A 16,521-nucleotide genomic window follows, 5' to 3' on the forward strand; every position below is an offset into this window, starting at 1 on the left:
CAGAGGGAGAGGTCCGCAGCCAATGGATATCAGTGAGGAGTGGCGAGGGGAGGGGTAACCCAGGGGAGAGACCACCGGGGGTACCGGGACAGGTGAGGGAAAGACCATGAGACGGGGGAAAGGGATAACAAACCACGTGATATAACATAAGCTATACAGTGCAATATAAAACTATTCTGTGCAAATTCCCAATCACCCAGTGCAAGAGAACAACTAAAACTGGTGCACCACAACAGTTTTTGCTATAGAACTCAATATATAATATAATAATGCTTTTTAAAGCTCTGCCATACGCTTCTTCTAGCTGCTGAAAACAGTAATTTCTTGCACATTTAACTGCGCTTAAACTTTTCCCTCTCCTTATTCTTTAAGCAAACGGCTTGAAAAATATAAAGAACAAATGGCAAACGCTTTCAGGAGTTCCCCCTGACGTCTCCATGTGACGTTTTCACTGCGGAGGGCGGCGGGGGCAGCGGAGCCGGGCGCGGAGCCGGGCAGCGGAGCCGGGGCGCGGAGCCGGGCAGCGGAGCCGGGCAGCGGAGCCGGGGCTCGGAGCCGGGCAGCGAAGCCGGGCGCGGGGCTGGGAGCGCCGGGCATGAGCGCGGCCGTGCGGAGGGTGCGGGCTGCGGGCGGGGGCCGCCTCGTCTGCGTGCAGTGGGAGGACGGCAGCGAGAGCAGCTACCCCTGCGTGTGGCTGCGGGACAGCTGCCAGTGCCCCCGCTGCTTCCTGCCCTCCGCCGGGGCGCGCAGGCTGCTCCTCGAGCACCTGGATGTGGACATCGTGGTGAAGGAGGTTGCTCTGGCAGGCGGCGAAAAGGTATTTGAAGCAAACCTTCTCGTGGAGCTTGTCTAACAATGCTTATTAATCTAACTTCGAGACAATTCCGAGTTACGCTCTAATCACGGTTTGCTTGTTTGCAAACCTTACCAGGTATTTGCAAAGCTTTCAGGAAGAATCGCAATTTGGGGAATTCAGATATATCCACCTTCATAACATCCACTGTATGTATGTTATGCAGAGGCTGCATAAACCCAAGCTTCAGCTTTTATCATAGAATAATGCTTTTTAAAATTCTGCCATATGCTTCTTCATCACTAGTTGTTGAAAATACAGACATTTCTTGCACATTTAATCTTACACTTTTTCCTCTCTTTTTTCTTTAACTAAATGGCTTGAAAATCTGAAAAACAAATGGCAAGATGATGATGATTACTTTAATCCATAACAAAAATATCAGCTTTATTAGCAAACTTTTGATGCAAAATAACCTTTATCTTGAATGAACACTCAAACCAAATCTGAATCCTATAATCAGGATTGGAGTAATGTCTGTATTCCTGTCTACTTATTTACATTAACATTTCTTCCTGAAAAATGGAAGCTTATTAAGCAAGAGAGGACAGGAGCTGCCCTACATATGATTTTCAGTCTTTCCTGATATATAAAATCCTGGTATATTATTTAGGTTTTTTATGTTTTATTAAAAGCAGTACATGGCTTCTTTGGCAAACTAGTTTCCTTTGTTTTACTCTTAAAGATGTTTTAAACATATTGAATATGCAGCAGTCAGCCCTGGGTCAGATGGGGCAGCCTTGCTGCAGGGGCAGTTTGCAGAGGCTGACTCAGGTGTGAGTACCTCAGCCACAGGATGAGGGTCTCTGGTGAGGAATTCTGGGCTCCCAAGTTGATTGTAGACAAAATGAATGCAACATAAATTCATTATTTGATCAGGCAAGTTAGGAATTGTCTGCTTCCACTTATACTCAGAAACTGATAAAAGCACAGCACTAATGCTAAAATGGTACTGGTAGTGTTTTATCATCATGTGAATGAGCAGAGCCATGTGAATTGGGAATTGATACATATTCATCCACCTTAAAAATTCAGCTGAGGGTCTGTGCTGGACTGAGCTCTTTCAGTTCATGACAAGCAAAGCCATATGTTTTCTATCCATGTTTTTTTTAGGAATTGAAAAACCAACACTTTTTAAAAATTTATTTGATAGAGGGAAGACTTCAGAAGTAGGAGATGGATTTCTCCCCTAGCACAAGATCCTTGTCTGTCTTGTTCTTTTTCTTTTCTCCTGACCTGTCAGTGTTTTGCAAGAAATTTTTGCTCTTCTGAGCTGGGGTGAAGTGTATTCCCCAGTGATACGTGCCAGTTTTTACAATTCCCTTCTTTCTGTTAAGTGCAGCTCCCACAGTGGAAACAGTCCACACAAACCAGCAAATTAGGTCATGGGTTGAAATGAAAATGAAGCATTTATAAAAAATGTCGGAATTTGAATGATTTTTCAGCTGGATTTTCATTACTTGTTTGCTATCATGCTTCAGGGAAAGTTTAACTCTGATATTATTGATCTAAGTATTACAATTTCTGCTGTTTCTAAGGGGCTTTGTTGTTCTAGATGATATTTTCAAATATGTTTTTTCCTAAACTCACCTTTTCCTTTGTGTTGAAAGATCTCTATTACGTGGCCTGATGAGCACACAAGTGAATATGAAGCTGAGTGGTTGAAGAAACGATGCTTCTCTGAAGAAGCCAGAGCTGTAATGCGAGCAGATTTATTTTTACCAGGTAGGAATTAAAGCCATGTCTGCCATGCTTGTGACCAAATGCAAGGGGTTTGACACTGACAGTCCTGGGACACAGTGCCTGTGTGGGGACCGGGCTCACCCAGCTGAAGCCGTGGCAGCAGCCCTTGGTGCCCGGTGCCAGGCTGTGCATGAGTGACAGGGACCCGTGGTTATCTTTTCCCTCTTCTACCTTCTCTACCTGACAGAAGTACACCTAATTGGGCTGCACTCGCTTTCCTAAAAGCTTTCTCTTTCCAGAAAGTGTTAGTAGCTCTCATAAATAAGCCATGGATGACCAGTGGTCTGTGACTACGCAAGTGTGTGAGTGATGTTTATACTATTTAAATTTTTATAAAAATAAAGATTATTTGGAATTGCAAGGGAGTTACAACTGAAATATTTTCCCCCCTTTTTCATGGCCTTCTCGTTAAAAAGTAACTGTGTAGCATGGCAGTGTGTAGTGCTGAAGTTCAAGTTGTGTTTGCTTTGCTTCCCGTGTGTATTTTAGCGGTAGACTGTCTTTTGATCACAAAGTATTTTGTACAACTGTCTTTGTAACATTTACCCTGTACAAATCACTTACCCTTTAAAGTGAATAATTATAAACCCACGAGGTTTGGCATGATGCATATCATCAATACTTTGACAGCATTTCAGACTGAGCATGAAAGTGTGAAAGCTTGCAAGATGTCTGTGATTGCTCTTGACAGTGTTCCTGTGAGATCTGCTGCTGCAGAAAGCTGTGCATCTGTGTTCAGTGTTAAGAAAGTATCTATTAAAATAGGACATTACTGGTTTAAAAGATAAGAAATATCTCCATTCATTGCAGTGGATGCTGTAAAAGACTCTTCATAGTTCAGAATGGAACTATTTCCCCCTGGTAATATAAAAGTTTCTATCTACTTTAGTTTTGGCAAAAATAAACGGTTGTGTTTACTATTTTGAAGAGTTTGGCATGCTTTCAGAGTGAATATACAAACCTCATTCAGGGAAACTAGACTTAATTTTTCAGATGGCAAGAACTTTTATTTGTGAAAATTAATATCCTATGAAAGCTAGCAGGATATTTTGTAGTCTTCAAAGGGGTCAATGTAAATCGCTTTAATTAATACCCTGACAAAATAATCTAGATCTCAGGTTGTGTTCATTGGCAAAGGTATTAATTACTGAGATTTCAGTATTTCAGATGTAATGCTATGCTTTTCACCTATTATGAGGTCTTAACTGGCTGTGATTTGCCTTCACATGCATGCATTTGCACAGTGGTTACTCTTGGCATCTAAATACAGTGCATGTTTTGGAAGCCAGTTCTCTGCTGTGCCACTGCTCTTCTCCATTGGAGCCATCCAGGTAAAAATATACACGAAAGATCTGTTTCATTCTTTGGGCAATGCTTTTTTAAATTCTGTTTCACGTGGTCAGTCTAAAGAAATTAAGTGTATAAACGTTACACCAATTAACCGGCTTTTTTTTAGTGGTGTCATTCATCTCTTCCTCATGCTCTCAGACAAGCCCTGGCTCATTATGGTTGACACCTTCTTGCATTTTTTCCCAAGTTTCAGTTGCAAAAAAAGGCTGTGAGTTTGCTTGCTGGCTGTTTGAGATCTGTTTTTGTTGTATATTTTGGTAAGTTTAGAACACACTTCCTTGTGGTGAGTGGAGAAGCACAGTGCAAATTACATGCCCTTCGGCAGCTAACCATGCCCCAGCAGTATAATGTTACAAACAGTGGTACGAAATGCCAGCCTGCATGCTGATTCAACAAAGAGAAATGCAAGCTTGCCAGACTGCTGTAGTTAAAGGTTAACCTTCACTGCTGACATTCACAGCTGTGGCTGGTTTTGTTTTTTTTTTTTTTTCTTTTGCAAGTGGTTATTTGCTTTTAGTGCTGCTTTTTAAAAAATTGGTTTTTTCCATCGTAGTTTCTGATTCAAAAAACGTAGATGTCAGACATTGTGTCAAGCCCAAAAAGAAGACTAAGTCAGATTTTCAGTGCATGATGAAGTGACTATAAATAGCTCTATGGCAGTATGTCAAGATTTCTCTTTTAAAACATTCCCAGATCCTATCCATGCAATATGCAAAATCAAAATCTGCTATTTGTGTATATCAAGGCTCATTTCAGCCCAGCTTACAAGATGCTCCCCAAAGAACAGCCAAAGAGCCATATTCTACTTCTACAGCTGTGATGTCTCAAAGATACTCTTTTTTCTTTCTGTTTACTTGAGTTCTACGCAGCAGATGTCACAGGAATGATTTACCATGTCTGTAATTCAGATGCTGGGGGTAGTAGAGGGTGCTTGTGAGAGACACTGAGTAAGCCAGTATCCAGTATCTAACTCCATTGTGTTAGCTGGGGCTCATTTTCCAACATGCTGGCATTCCAACAACAGGATGGGGCTGGTGGGGTTCAAGGGGTGGAATTTAGATAACATCACAATCATATTTTCCTGTTGGGTGAAAGAGAAGATTCTGCAGAGCTAATCTGTAGTGGTACCTAATATTTTTAACCTTAGGTTAGGTTAGGGTTTAAACAACAGTTTAAAGGTTTCAAATGATGATAATTCTTTAAAATGTGGTAATATGATACGGGATGTTTATATCCTGCACTGTAAAAGTTTGAATCAGGACGTTAACAGCATCAATGCTGTTTTCAGTTTCTCTACTAGGTTCTGAGAGATGATAATTTTAGGGGGATGAAATTAAAAGTAGTTTTTTTTACTTAAAGTTTGGTAATTTGAATTTATACTTCAGTAATAAATAATAAGGACTTAATGAAGAGTTAGGCTGCCATATACATAACTCACAATACAGCAAAAATACACTTGGCTTTCAACAAACATTAAAATACTTGCTGTAGGCAAAATAATTTTAGATGAAGTAATTTACTCTAGCGGGAAATTGTCTGCTAAAATTAATAATTTACTTTGGGATATTTAGTATTAAATGTTGTGGTCACATTGGTATTACCACTTGGAGCTATATGTAAGGTTTCAGCTTCTAGTGTATTTAGCTTTTAGTGTATTTACCATGGTGTCATTATAGAGTGCACTGGCACATGTGAAGGGGGAAAGGCTGCTCCTGCAGTAGCTCAAGGGCCAAGCTCTTGACTGCATCAGCATGTCACTGAAGGGCTGGAAACTTGGGTTCTTTCTTCTCTGAAATTTGAGGTAGGATTTATATGCATTTGTGTACCAGCTTGCACCTTTACAAAGAGAGATAAACCTAAACCATTGAGGATGCTGGCTACACTTGTCACTGTAAGGGAATTTATATGAGAAAAGTGAAAGAGTTTATAGCCTTGCAAGGCGGGATTGAACCATGTTTACTCTCTATCTTTTTTGTTTTGTTGTTGTTTGGGGACTATGTTTGTTTGTTTGTTGGTGTTTTTAAAATGCAAAGTGGCGAAACATTAAAGAAAAAAAAGCTCTTCAGCTTTATTAGCTGTTTTGGGAGTATCAGTGTAGAGTTCAGTTTCCTTGACACTTTGCAATTTCCACATTGTAGCAGTACGGTAGAGGTTAAATACCTCTTCAGTCAGCAGGCAATGTTATAGTATTATTCCCAAATACATTTCAGAGTCTGGCAAAGGCTAAATACCCAGAAAAATTATTTCTCTTCAAGTTAAGTGATATGAGAAACGTTTTGAATTTAGCTTTTGCCTCCCTTTGGCTGCATAGCTGTTTGGATGTGGGGCCAGATGACAGCGGCCAGTGCTGCGGGTCTGCTTGGGTGGAGGATGGAGGGTGCTGGTTCCACAGGCCAGCTGCAGGGGCCGGCAGGTCTGTCCTGCCAAAGTCCAAGGCAGTCCCAGCCTGGCATGCTGAGCATGTGCTGCTCTGCAGTGCTGTGACAAAGAACAGGTCTGTAACAAAAGCCAAACCCACCTGAAAACCCGACAACACAGGCAGACCCTGCTGCAGAAGGGTCATCCCAAATCAGGTCAAACTTCCAGCAAGAGCAATAGGCATTGGATACTTGAACAAGAGGACACTACAGTCCGTGTGCCCTTGGAAGCCTGGGACTCCTGGAGCTGCAGTTCAATTCCAGGTGCAGGTATTTATTTTCCAAAGTGAAGAAAAATCTGTTGATATATTCCTTGAAATTCTACTTGTTGTTTCTGGAAAATCAGGAAAATATTTATTAGCAAGTCAGTAAGAAAACTAGGATGGGAAAGATGAAACTTAAAAATGTTCTGATAGTTTTCACATGGTTATTCACCTGCTCTGTCTTTCAAAAGATCTTCTTAGAACACTTATACAACATACTTAAGTCTATTTTAATTTCTTAACTTTTGATAAAGGGAAAACATTAATATTTTATTTTTTCACTGTCTTTTAAATGCATGAAAAGATGTATATTAAGTTAAACACAATGGAGAAGTGAGTAACTGACCATGGAGTGGTATCAAAAAGGAATTTAATGATGTGAGATTATATGTCTCCTCAAGATTTGTGCTTTTTTATTTTGTGAAGGTGTTACAAAATTCAACAGCTTATTGAATCATAATGCTGCTTTTCTGAAACACAGGTAGACCATAAAAGATGCTCTTTGTGGATAGCTCATATCTGGGCATGTGTTCTGATTCCTGGACCCTTCATCTCTAACTACTACCCTTAGCCAGATGAAAGAAGAACCCTTACCCTAACTCTGTAGTGTCTGAGTTCAGGGGTTTAATTATGAGCACATTGTATCTTGTGCTTCCTACCTATATCTAGAAAGAGGTAAAAAATAAATCCACATTTGTTTGAACTATAGTGTGTCCTTCAGTCACAAGGTAAAATTACCAGAGTTCTCAATTCTGAAAGCTCCTTGGAATTTGTAGTTTTTATTGGTCCTGTCCATCGAAGAGATAGAATAAATAGAGATACATGTGTTCTATAAGTGATGCCACCTGCATAATTTTACAAATGTTAATGTGGTCTCATTTCTAGTGTGTGATCTCTGTGATTGATGATTGGGCAAGTTATCTGAATATTAGTTAAAATACCAAGTAAGGTAGTTGTGATTTAAACAAAACAATTATTCTAGATAAAATTTTTTCATGCTTTATAGTACACTGTTCTAAACTTCAGGTTTAAGGGCAGGGACCATGCCCTGCTGCACTCCACATGCCCTTCATGTGTTGGAGACTCCAGAGCTGGATGCAGTACTCCAAGTGGGGTCTCAGCAGAGCAGAGAGGCAGAAAATGAGTGGGCATGAAAAGTGTTTCATGGATACAGGCAAGGGAAGCTGAAACGACTGGCTTGCGTTTTGAGAAGCTTTTTCACAGAGCTCTGCATGGACCAGCACGGTCTCAAGCCCCGAGTTTGACCTCAAGTAACTCCCACAGGCTAATTGGCTCAACTCAGGAAATCCCAGCGCAGTCCCAACCAATGAGTCTGACCTCAAGTGACCCCCATAGGCTAAGTGGTTGACCCCAGCATTGTCCAAATTTATGAATTTGATCTCAAGCAGGCTAGTTGGTTGAACCCAGATAGCACCATCATGGTCCCAAGTGATGCGTCTGAAGTCAAGTAAGCCCTTGGGTTGACCAATGAGGGATGTCTCTGGGTGCTCCTTGGTTTTTCCCCCTTGACAAGAAACTTTCAAAGCAGTCATATTTTCAAATTTTCACTCTTGTGGCTCATCAGTACAGACAGAAAAATGAATACTCACATTTCTGATGCACTGTTAGCAAAAAATATTCCTTTCAAAATGTCCTTTCATTCAATTTCTGACCTAAAATTCTGATACTGCAGTGTCTTGCTGAATTTCATCATTAGTTTGCTTGTCATTGGTGCAAACTCAGGGACCCCATTTGAGATGGTTTGCAGGATTGAGGAATATTCACAAATCCATAGAAATACCACTAACTTCCTGCTTTGACCGTGTCCTGAGTTTTGATGCTAAAACAGCAAACAACTTGTTTCTCTATTTCTTCCCTTTCAGAACGTCAGTACTGGGGCTCAGACCTTCAGCTTCCCAAAATACCTTTTGAAGAAATCATGAGCAATGATGAAAGTGCATACAAGTGGTTGTGCACCCTAAAGAAAGTAGGAATTGTTCTGCTGACGGGAGCTGCTACAAGGCAGGGAGAACTGGTTAGACTGGGCAACAGGATTGGGTTCCTGCGTCTCACATTTTATGGGTGAGTTTGTTTTATAAAATTTTTGTTTTGCCAGTGTTGTAATCACCTCTAATGTTCTTCATCTAAGCTTGTTATCTCTCTTTTGTGGATTTATATGTTAAAAAAAGGTGTATGTTTTTTTCTCTGTATATTAGAAAATTTGGCATCCAGTTCATATACTGTAAAAGATAATTGCTTTGCTGTTACAGGTAGGGTATTAAAAGAAGAGCAGAAATAACACTAAAACTGCTGAGAGAAGGAAAAGTGCCTGAAAACAAATGTTGTTGAATATAGGGGAACAGTGAGATAGAATTACTTATCTATGCCATGAAACAAAACCAGAAATCCCTAATCCAGTCCTGTTCTGAACAGAGGAAGTTATCTGTTCTGAAACTTTTTCTTAGTTTGATTTTGAGTCATGGATGTAGGCAAGACTTAGATGATGGTATTGTGGCCCACATCACCAAGAAGATGGGCTGAGTACCCATTTTCCTGCTTTCTACAGACTATCCCAACAAGCGGAGTGCCGCTGGAGGGAGCACAAGCAGGCACTTGTAAATTATCCTTTTGATGCCAAGAACTGGCAAACTGAAGCTCTAGCTCTGCAAGCACTTACTAAATGAGCAGACAAACTGTGATGGCAACTCTCATTTTGCTGAGCTGAATCAGTGACCTCCATCTAACTAAGAAGAAATGTTTGTATCTAATACTTCTCGTAATTTTCATCTCTGAAACAGAAGTTCAGTTCTTATTGGCATCCAATTCTGGGTTGGCTTTTACAACTGTAATAAAATAATAACTCTGGGTTATTATTTCCCTGGTGTTTCACTGGGAGCCAAATACATGGCCTACAAAATATGATAAATAAAAGGATAAACTTGGAATTGGCAAACTTGCCAAATTAAACATTACCTCAACAGAACCCTGAGTTTTAAACTGAAATGTAGCAGCAATGAATATAATTCTAATGCATGAAAGAAAAAAAGCCTTTCTTCTTGTCTAGATGTCTGCTTGGTGTGACCTCCCTAAAATGTCATTACTGTAAAAAGTGGAAACATTCTATCAGCCATATAACAACATCAAGGGTTTCCATGTTTTTAAATTAACCTTTTTCTTTCAATTGTGGAAACCCAACTGGATTAATGAAGTCTCCAGTCGTACCACAATTCGTTTCTCCAACTTCTCACGCCCTAGACCTTGTGTTCCTCTGTTCTGAAGCTTTGTTCAGTGCTTGGTGTGGTGTCAAGGCCCTCCTTGGTGGCTCCAGCACTGCCATGCAAACAGCCAGTCCATCAGTATCACCTGGAGGTCTTCAGCAGCAGGAGAGGGACATGTGTCCCAAGTCTCATATGCATAAGACATAGACTTTTGATGAAATATAAGACCAAATGATTCAAATGTGGCTTCAGTTCCTAGTGCTGCACTTTGTCAGGACTAAGGAGGTAACATCTTGGTTTTTCTACTGATGGAGACTGAACCCATATTGCTATCTAATGCAAAAAAATTGCTACACCTGTTTGGCGCCAATCTTCCTACTCTATCAAACAGCCTGAACAATGGGCTTTGAAATCTGACCCTAACTATTAAACCACAAACCATTCCAACCCACTTTGCTCTCCTTAAGGTCCCAGAGTCCTCTGACATAACCTTACTACCTGTGCACCCAACATGGCCAAGCTGATGCTTCAGCTCAGTTGAGACTTAGACAAAGTAAGGTTGCTTTTTCCATATTCAGTGCTGAGATCCCCATTAGCCTCTTTGACTTCAAGTCAGTAACTTGGGCTTTGACCAAAGCTCCCTGTGTGGAAGGAAAGCTCCTGGGGAGCAGCTTCCCTTGCAAATCCTGACAGTACAAAAGCAATGACTGCTTTTACAAAAGCTTCTGATGATTCTATACAGTGTTATCACTCCAGCAATTTTATATATTTTGTATAAATAAGACAGCTAAAATGTGTTAAATTGTTTTAGATCCATCAAGTGACACCATAGCCTATTAAAGATGGAGCAAATCTAGCTGCCTTCAGCACTAATTACAGGAATTATAAAAAGGGGCTATTTTTTGGCTGTCAAACTGTGGAAGTGTGGTTGAAATGATCATACTTGAGTACTGAGGTCATGTGATGGATGAATATGTGCTGTTAAGTAATGTACTGATGAATATGTGCTGTACCAAATAATAAAAACTATTTCTTCTAGGCAGTTAAACACATTTGCAAACACTCAAGAGGGTTTTCCCTCTGGAAACTGCAGAAATCTAATTTTAGCATTTTGCATAATTTCTATACTAAATACCATTCCTAAACCAAAAGCATTTATATACTATATATAAATAATTTTATCTGCATGTTCTTTAGCCTATTTTCTTTTTAAACTGTTATTAAGAAGTAAAACTAGGCGCACACCATCTGGAACATATTTTGTCTATAGTATTCCACAAGGGAAAATGAGTTTCATAATTTCTTTTTGGTCCCTTATGTGCGTGCAATTATACCATCTCTGTATGGTAAATTACACTTTTCCAGATGAACATCTGGATCTATAACATGCATCTGCTGAGGATTGTCTTCAATCATGTGAACTTTGTGTAAATAAAACCTGTGGTTCTGGGTCTCAAATTCTCCTGCGTGGTGTCACTCAAAACACATTTTGTCTGTGCAGCAACATGAGGTGTTCATGTCTCAGTCATATAGCTGTGACTTACTTTTTTCACTGCAGTTGTCAGAAATCTTTTTTACTGAATTGTGCCAAATTCCAAGAGAGAAACTATGTAATAAAATAAACAGAGCTAGTTCTCAACAAGGGTGTCATAGAAAGGGAAGAAGTTTCAAAGTCTTTTATCAAGACATTTTTCTCCAGAAGCAAATTTTCAACTTACAGGAAAGATCTCCTGGTAAAGGATACTGTATATTTTCTAAGATTATGAAGCCTTAAAAATAACTTGTGGGGAAAGTTACATGGCCTTTACAAGTTCTGCATTTCATTGATGATGTTATCCATGTGGCAGAGGGCAAGTTAAAGGTTGATAAAAAGAAACGAGACAGCTTCTACTCACTTATTTCTGAAGCATCTAGGATGATTTTTACTGCCAGAAGCCTCTTGGTTAGTGTCTCCAGCTGGCCTTTGCCACCACTAGAAAGCCATCCTTCTTCTAGGTACTGCCCTGGTGCCAGATGTCCCTGGAAGTTTTATCTAGGACTGCTGAAATAAGCCTCTGTTGGGGTGGAGGGACAGTGCTAAATCCTTATTTCGTTATAATGTTACAATATTTTCATGTCCAAAGGTGAAGTGACTGTTGTACTGTGATTTCACAGTTTCAGTGTGTACTGTCTGGCACGCGGGCTGGATGTTCTAACATGTTTTCTCTTTTCCCTTTCATTATAAAGACCAACTTGGCAAGTGCAAGACAAAGCAGATGCTAACAATGTAGCTTATACAACTGAGAGACTCTGTTTTCACACTGATTACCCTGTTCTGCAGCACCCACCTGGGGTAAGTTGAATTTACTGACTTTTTACTCCACAAAAAAGGAAAGGAAAATGTTCCTGTGGTGTGAAATATGGTTGGTGATCAGTGGCTATGAATTCTGTCTTAAAAGAGCAATGTAAAAATATAAATATATTAATCTGCATATGCTGAATTATGTACACACGGTGTGCAATTTGTACAGTATGATGTAAATTCAGCATGTCTCCCATATATCCCATAATTTTAAAATTCAATTCACAAAGTGTTGAAAATATTACCATATGAGAGAGCTTTTGGGTCCTTTATATGCTTTGAATACTGTTGTCATTATTTCACAAAAGTTAGGTGTCTAAATGCTGTAGTCAGGTTGTGACATTTTAGGACTCATCTCTTCAGCTCAGGAGGGGAACAGAGAAAGAAATATGGTTAAGATGGTACATTCTGTTTTCTGTGAATTGGTGCAAGATAAATACTTGTTTGCCCTTTCATAACAGACAAAAAATCAGGGCCATTCTGTAAAACTGGACAACCACAGAAAAGATGTTTTCACCCAGTTCCTGTCATATAAAAGTGTAATCCACATAATTCACATCGTTCCAGACAACTGGAAAGTAGTAGGAAGAGAAAGAGGGACTCAAAGGAAAGAAGCCAGACCTCTTTGCCACTGACTAACAGGTTGCAAGCATTAGAAGATATCCCAATGGGATGGATTTATGAACGTGCTATTTTAATTTTCTGCCTTTGTGATACTGGTGGCAGAGTGTTGTGAAGCTGCAATAAATGAGAGCTCAGTCTGTCACTGGGAAAAAAAAAAAATAAACAACCAGGATAAAAGAACCACAGATGTGAGAGAACTGATACTAATAAACTGTTAAATATGCAAGCCAACTATTTTTTTAAAGAGCTGTTAATTCATTCCAGGTTCAATTCCTTCACTGTATAAAGCAAACAGATGCAGGAGGTGAAAGTGAAGTTGTAGATGGATTTCATGTGTCCAACAAGCTGAAGAAACAAAATCCTGAGGCATATCAGATCCTGTCCTCTACTGCTGTAGACTACACTGATGTTGGGGTGGATTACTGCGATTTTGCTGTGCACTGTAAACAAAGGATTATAGAGTGAGTATTTTCAACAACACCTGAAAAGAAAATCCCTGTCATCTGGTGGGTGATGTGTTGGTAGGAGAAGGTCTGCTCCTGCCACCTTGTGGGAAAACACTGGTGTAACTTGGTCTGTAGTCCTAGGTTTGGGAGGGGTTGGTTGATTGGGATCTTTAGTCTGGTTTTTTTGGCCAATGTGTGACTTGTTCTGTGCATTGTGCTGCTCACTTGGTTTTGCCACACACAAACAAGAAGTGGTGGTAATTAGAGTAACTCCTAGGCACAGGTTAGCAAACAGCCAAATGCCAGCCAATGTGCATGTATATATCATGCCAAGGAGAGGTCATAATTTGAAATATTTAAATTACAAATTATATACTATCAGAAGATGAAATGCAAATTTTCATATTCTTTTATGATTAAAAAAATACTATTTATTTAAAAAAGGTTACAATTAAAGAGTGTGTAATATAGATCTTTGAGCAAATTAAATGTCTACACTTTTTCCTGGTTATCCCTTTTCCTAGTTAGTCTTAATTAGCAAAATCCAATCCAATATCAATCTGAATTTTACTGTAGAAACATACTGATATTCCAGCAGGAGAATTCAGTTATTGTTTAATCATCTTGAACTGTTTCAGTAACAGCAGAATACATTCCTTTTTCTTTTTTCCTTCCTTTTTTCTCCCCTTTTCTTTGTTTTATAGCACGGATTCCAGAGGCCAAGCAATTCGCATCAATTTTAATAATGCAACAAGAGACACAGTGTTTGATATACCAGTTGAAAAAGTGAGGCCATTTTATGCAGCTCTAAAGGAATTTAATGATTTATTGAACAGCACAGAACACAAGTTTACTTTCAAGATGAAACCAGGTAAGTAAGTTGCTTCTCCTCACAACAGTTTTTCACAGGTTTTTCCTGACAGTCAAAATACTTGAACACTGCTAGCACTAGTACTGAGAGGAACTCCAAGTCTTTCTATCTATTTTGTTTCTTACTGCTTTCTTACATTCATCTCATAGATATCTTTTGCCTTTGTTACACTATAAAGAAGAAAAAAGTGGCTGGGGGGAATAGTCTACCTGTAGATTAGTCGAATGTATCTCTAAACTAAATACAAAACAGTATTTTATGCTACAAAGCGTATTGGAAATGGATGTATCAATAGCACCATAGATTGGCAATGCTATGTGTGATAGCATGTGTGGCCTTAATCTCTGTTCTTTCATTCCTCAGCAGTAAAATAAATATATGAATCTCTCAAGAGATACTACAAAAGTAAATTCATCTTTGCATCTGACTGCCTCATATACTGTGGTACTTGTGTCTAAAATGTCTGTGAGGAAATTAATCTCTCTCCATTGGAAACACACAATAAAATAATGTGTACAATCACATTACTGGAAAAACAAAGTGCCTTACATTACATTAGTGGCATTCAATTTGTTGATTAACGCAAATGGTGGTAGAGGGAATGAGGAGATAAGAAAGATTGTGAGTTTATTTCATTCAAGATTTACCATAATGGTGACACACAAGGGAGAAAAATTAAATTGGTATTCTAGCATTAATTATGTGATTTCCTAACTTTCAGTGTTTTTACTTTGTTCTCATGAAATTCTTTTAACATTTAATAAATGGGTAAAAGATAATTCTTTTATCTTTTAACAGGGATAGTATGTATGTGTATAGTACAAATAGTACTAGACTGGTCAAATAAAATGTACCCTAGTGATTTTCACACATTTTATTTATTTCACCTCTATGGATTTGCATTCTCCTCAAGGCTTGATTTTCTCAATACGGACTCCTCTACCACCCTGCTTTTTAACTCTTCATTATACAAGAAGTGAAAGGGATGTCAAAAGAGGACTGGCCTCTCTGGTTGAGAAAGTTAAAATTACTGTGTTGTTGCTGTGTTTCTCCAGCTGGGCTACTTAAAATTATTGCTCGCTAGCTGTTGATATGAATCTACCTCTGTATTTTTTTGAAGGAATCAGCTCTAACATTTGTGCAATCTCTTTACAGGAGACATACTGACATTTGATAACTGGCGTGTGCTTCATGGTCGCCAAAGCTACCCATCCTGTTCAGAAGTGACACGTCACCTGGAAGGCGCCTATGCAGACTGGGATGTAGTCATGTCAAGGCTCCAGCTCCTTAGGAAAAGAGTCCTGAATAGGGATTGAGCTTTCTTCTAACTAGAATGAGCAAAACGTTGATTATCTAACCTCAATCACAACAGCAATATTAAAAAAATGAGTCTTCTTTCCAGAAACTGACATCACTTTTGACAAGGGCTTGTCTTGGGACCAGGGTGAAGGTTTTGAGCTGACAGAGGGTAGGTTTTGGTGAGATATTAGGAGGACATTCTTTACTGTGAGGGTGCTGAGGTACTGCAGCGTGTTGCTTGCAGAAACTGTGGCTGCCCAGTCCCTGGAAGTGTTCAAGGCCAGGCTGGGTGGGGTTGCAGCACCCTGGGAATAGTGAAAGGTATCCTTATTGCAGAGAGGGTGGAATGAGATGGTCTTTAAAGTCCCTTTCAACCCAAACCATTCTATGAGTCTGTCATAAATATACTTTTGATTTCTATAAGCTAAGAAACATTTTGTTCATAACAATTTAAGGTTTATCTGTGCCTTGGTCTTTGAATCTAGGAAATATATTGCTATGTCTGTAAGCTTATGTGCTTTTATAAAAGCAGTGTGCAAAGTGGCTTGAAAGGTGATCACTTCGCTGGCCTGACTGCGGATCACAGTGCCTTCCTTCGCCTCTACATATCTACCTGCCATCTTATAGCAGCAAGAAAAGAATCAGCTGGCAATAAGTGTTTGCAAGACAACACTGAAGAAGCTTTTGGGCTGTAAAGACATGATTTCACTCAGCCGTTGAAATCCAGACATTCTAATGCTGTGTTAGCTTTGTGCTGTTAATGATACATCAGCTAACTGGGCTGTGGAAGAAACAGAAAAAAAAATACATACCCATTTTACTATTTGAAAATGTTTTTTCTCTGTTGTCCTAGCTTTCTTCTCCTCCTATTGCGTTTTGTAGCAATGGATATTGGATCCAATCCCAAAGCACTGTTTTCATCTATACTTTGTAAAATCTTCTTTTATACAGCAGATTTCCAGCTATTGTTTAAAGTTTACTGAAAGTAAGTAGCATCTTGGGCGGATCAGTACACTCACATCTCTGTGGATCACTTCAGCACAGGCTCCACTCTGCTGCTGTTGAGCCACCTGCTGCATGGACCAACTAATTTTGG

General features: G+C 39.4%; 1 protein-coding gene across 1 annotated transcript; it reads left to right on the plus strand.

Annotated features, from left to right (window-relative positions):
* The first annotated feature begins 488 nt into the window (after positions 1 to 488).
* BBOX1 (gamma-butyrobetaine hydroxylase 1) lies at positions 489 to 16,256 on the plus strand. The gene is made up of 7 exons (XM_041485182.1): positions 489 to 817; positions 2,464 to 2,578; positions 8,510 to 8,708; positions 12,071 to 12,176; positions 13,074 to 13,270; positions 13,960 to 14,126; positions 15,282 to 16,256. The coding sequence occupies exons 1-7, from the start codon at positions 596 to 598 to the stop codon at positions 15,440 to 15,442; spliced, it is 1,167 nt and encodes a 388-aa protein (XP_041341116.1). The 5' UTR covers positions 489 to 595; the 3' UTR covers positions 15,443 to 16,256.
* Positions 16,257 to 16,521: the final 265 nt, after the last annotated feature.

This window comes from Pyrgilauda ruficollis, unplaced genomic scaffold, assembly GCF_017590135.1.
Source record: "Pyrgilauda ruficollis isolate IOZ18807 unplaced genomic scaffold, ASM1759013v1 scaffold118, whole genome shotgun sequence".
Lineage (NCBI taxonomy): Eukaryota > Metazoa > Chordata > Aves > Passeriformes > Passeridae > Pyrgilauda > Pyrgilauda ruficollis.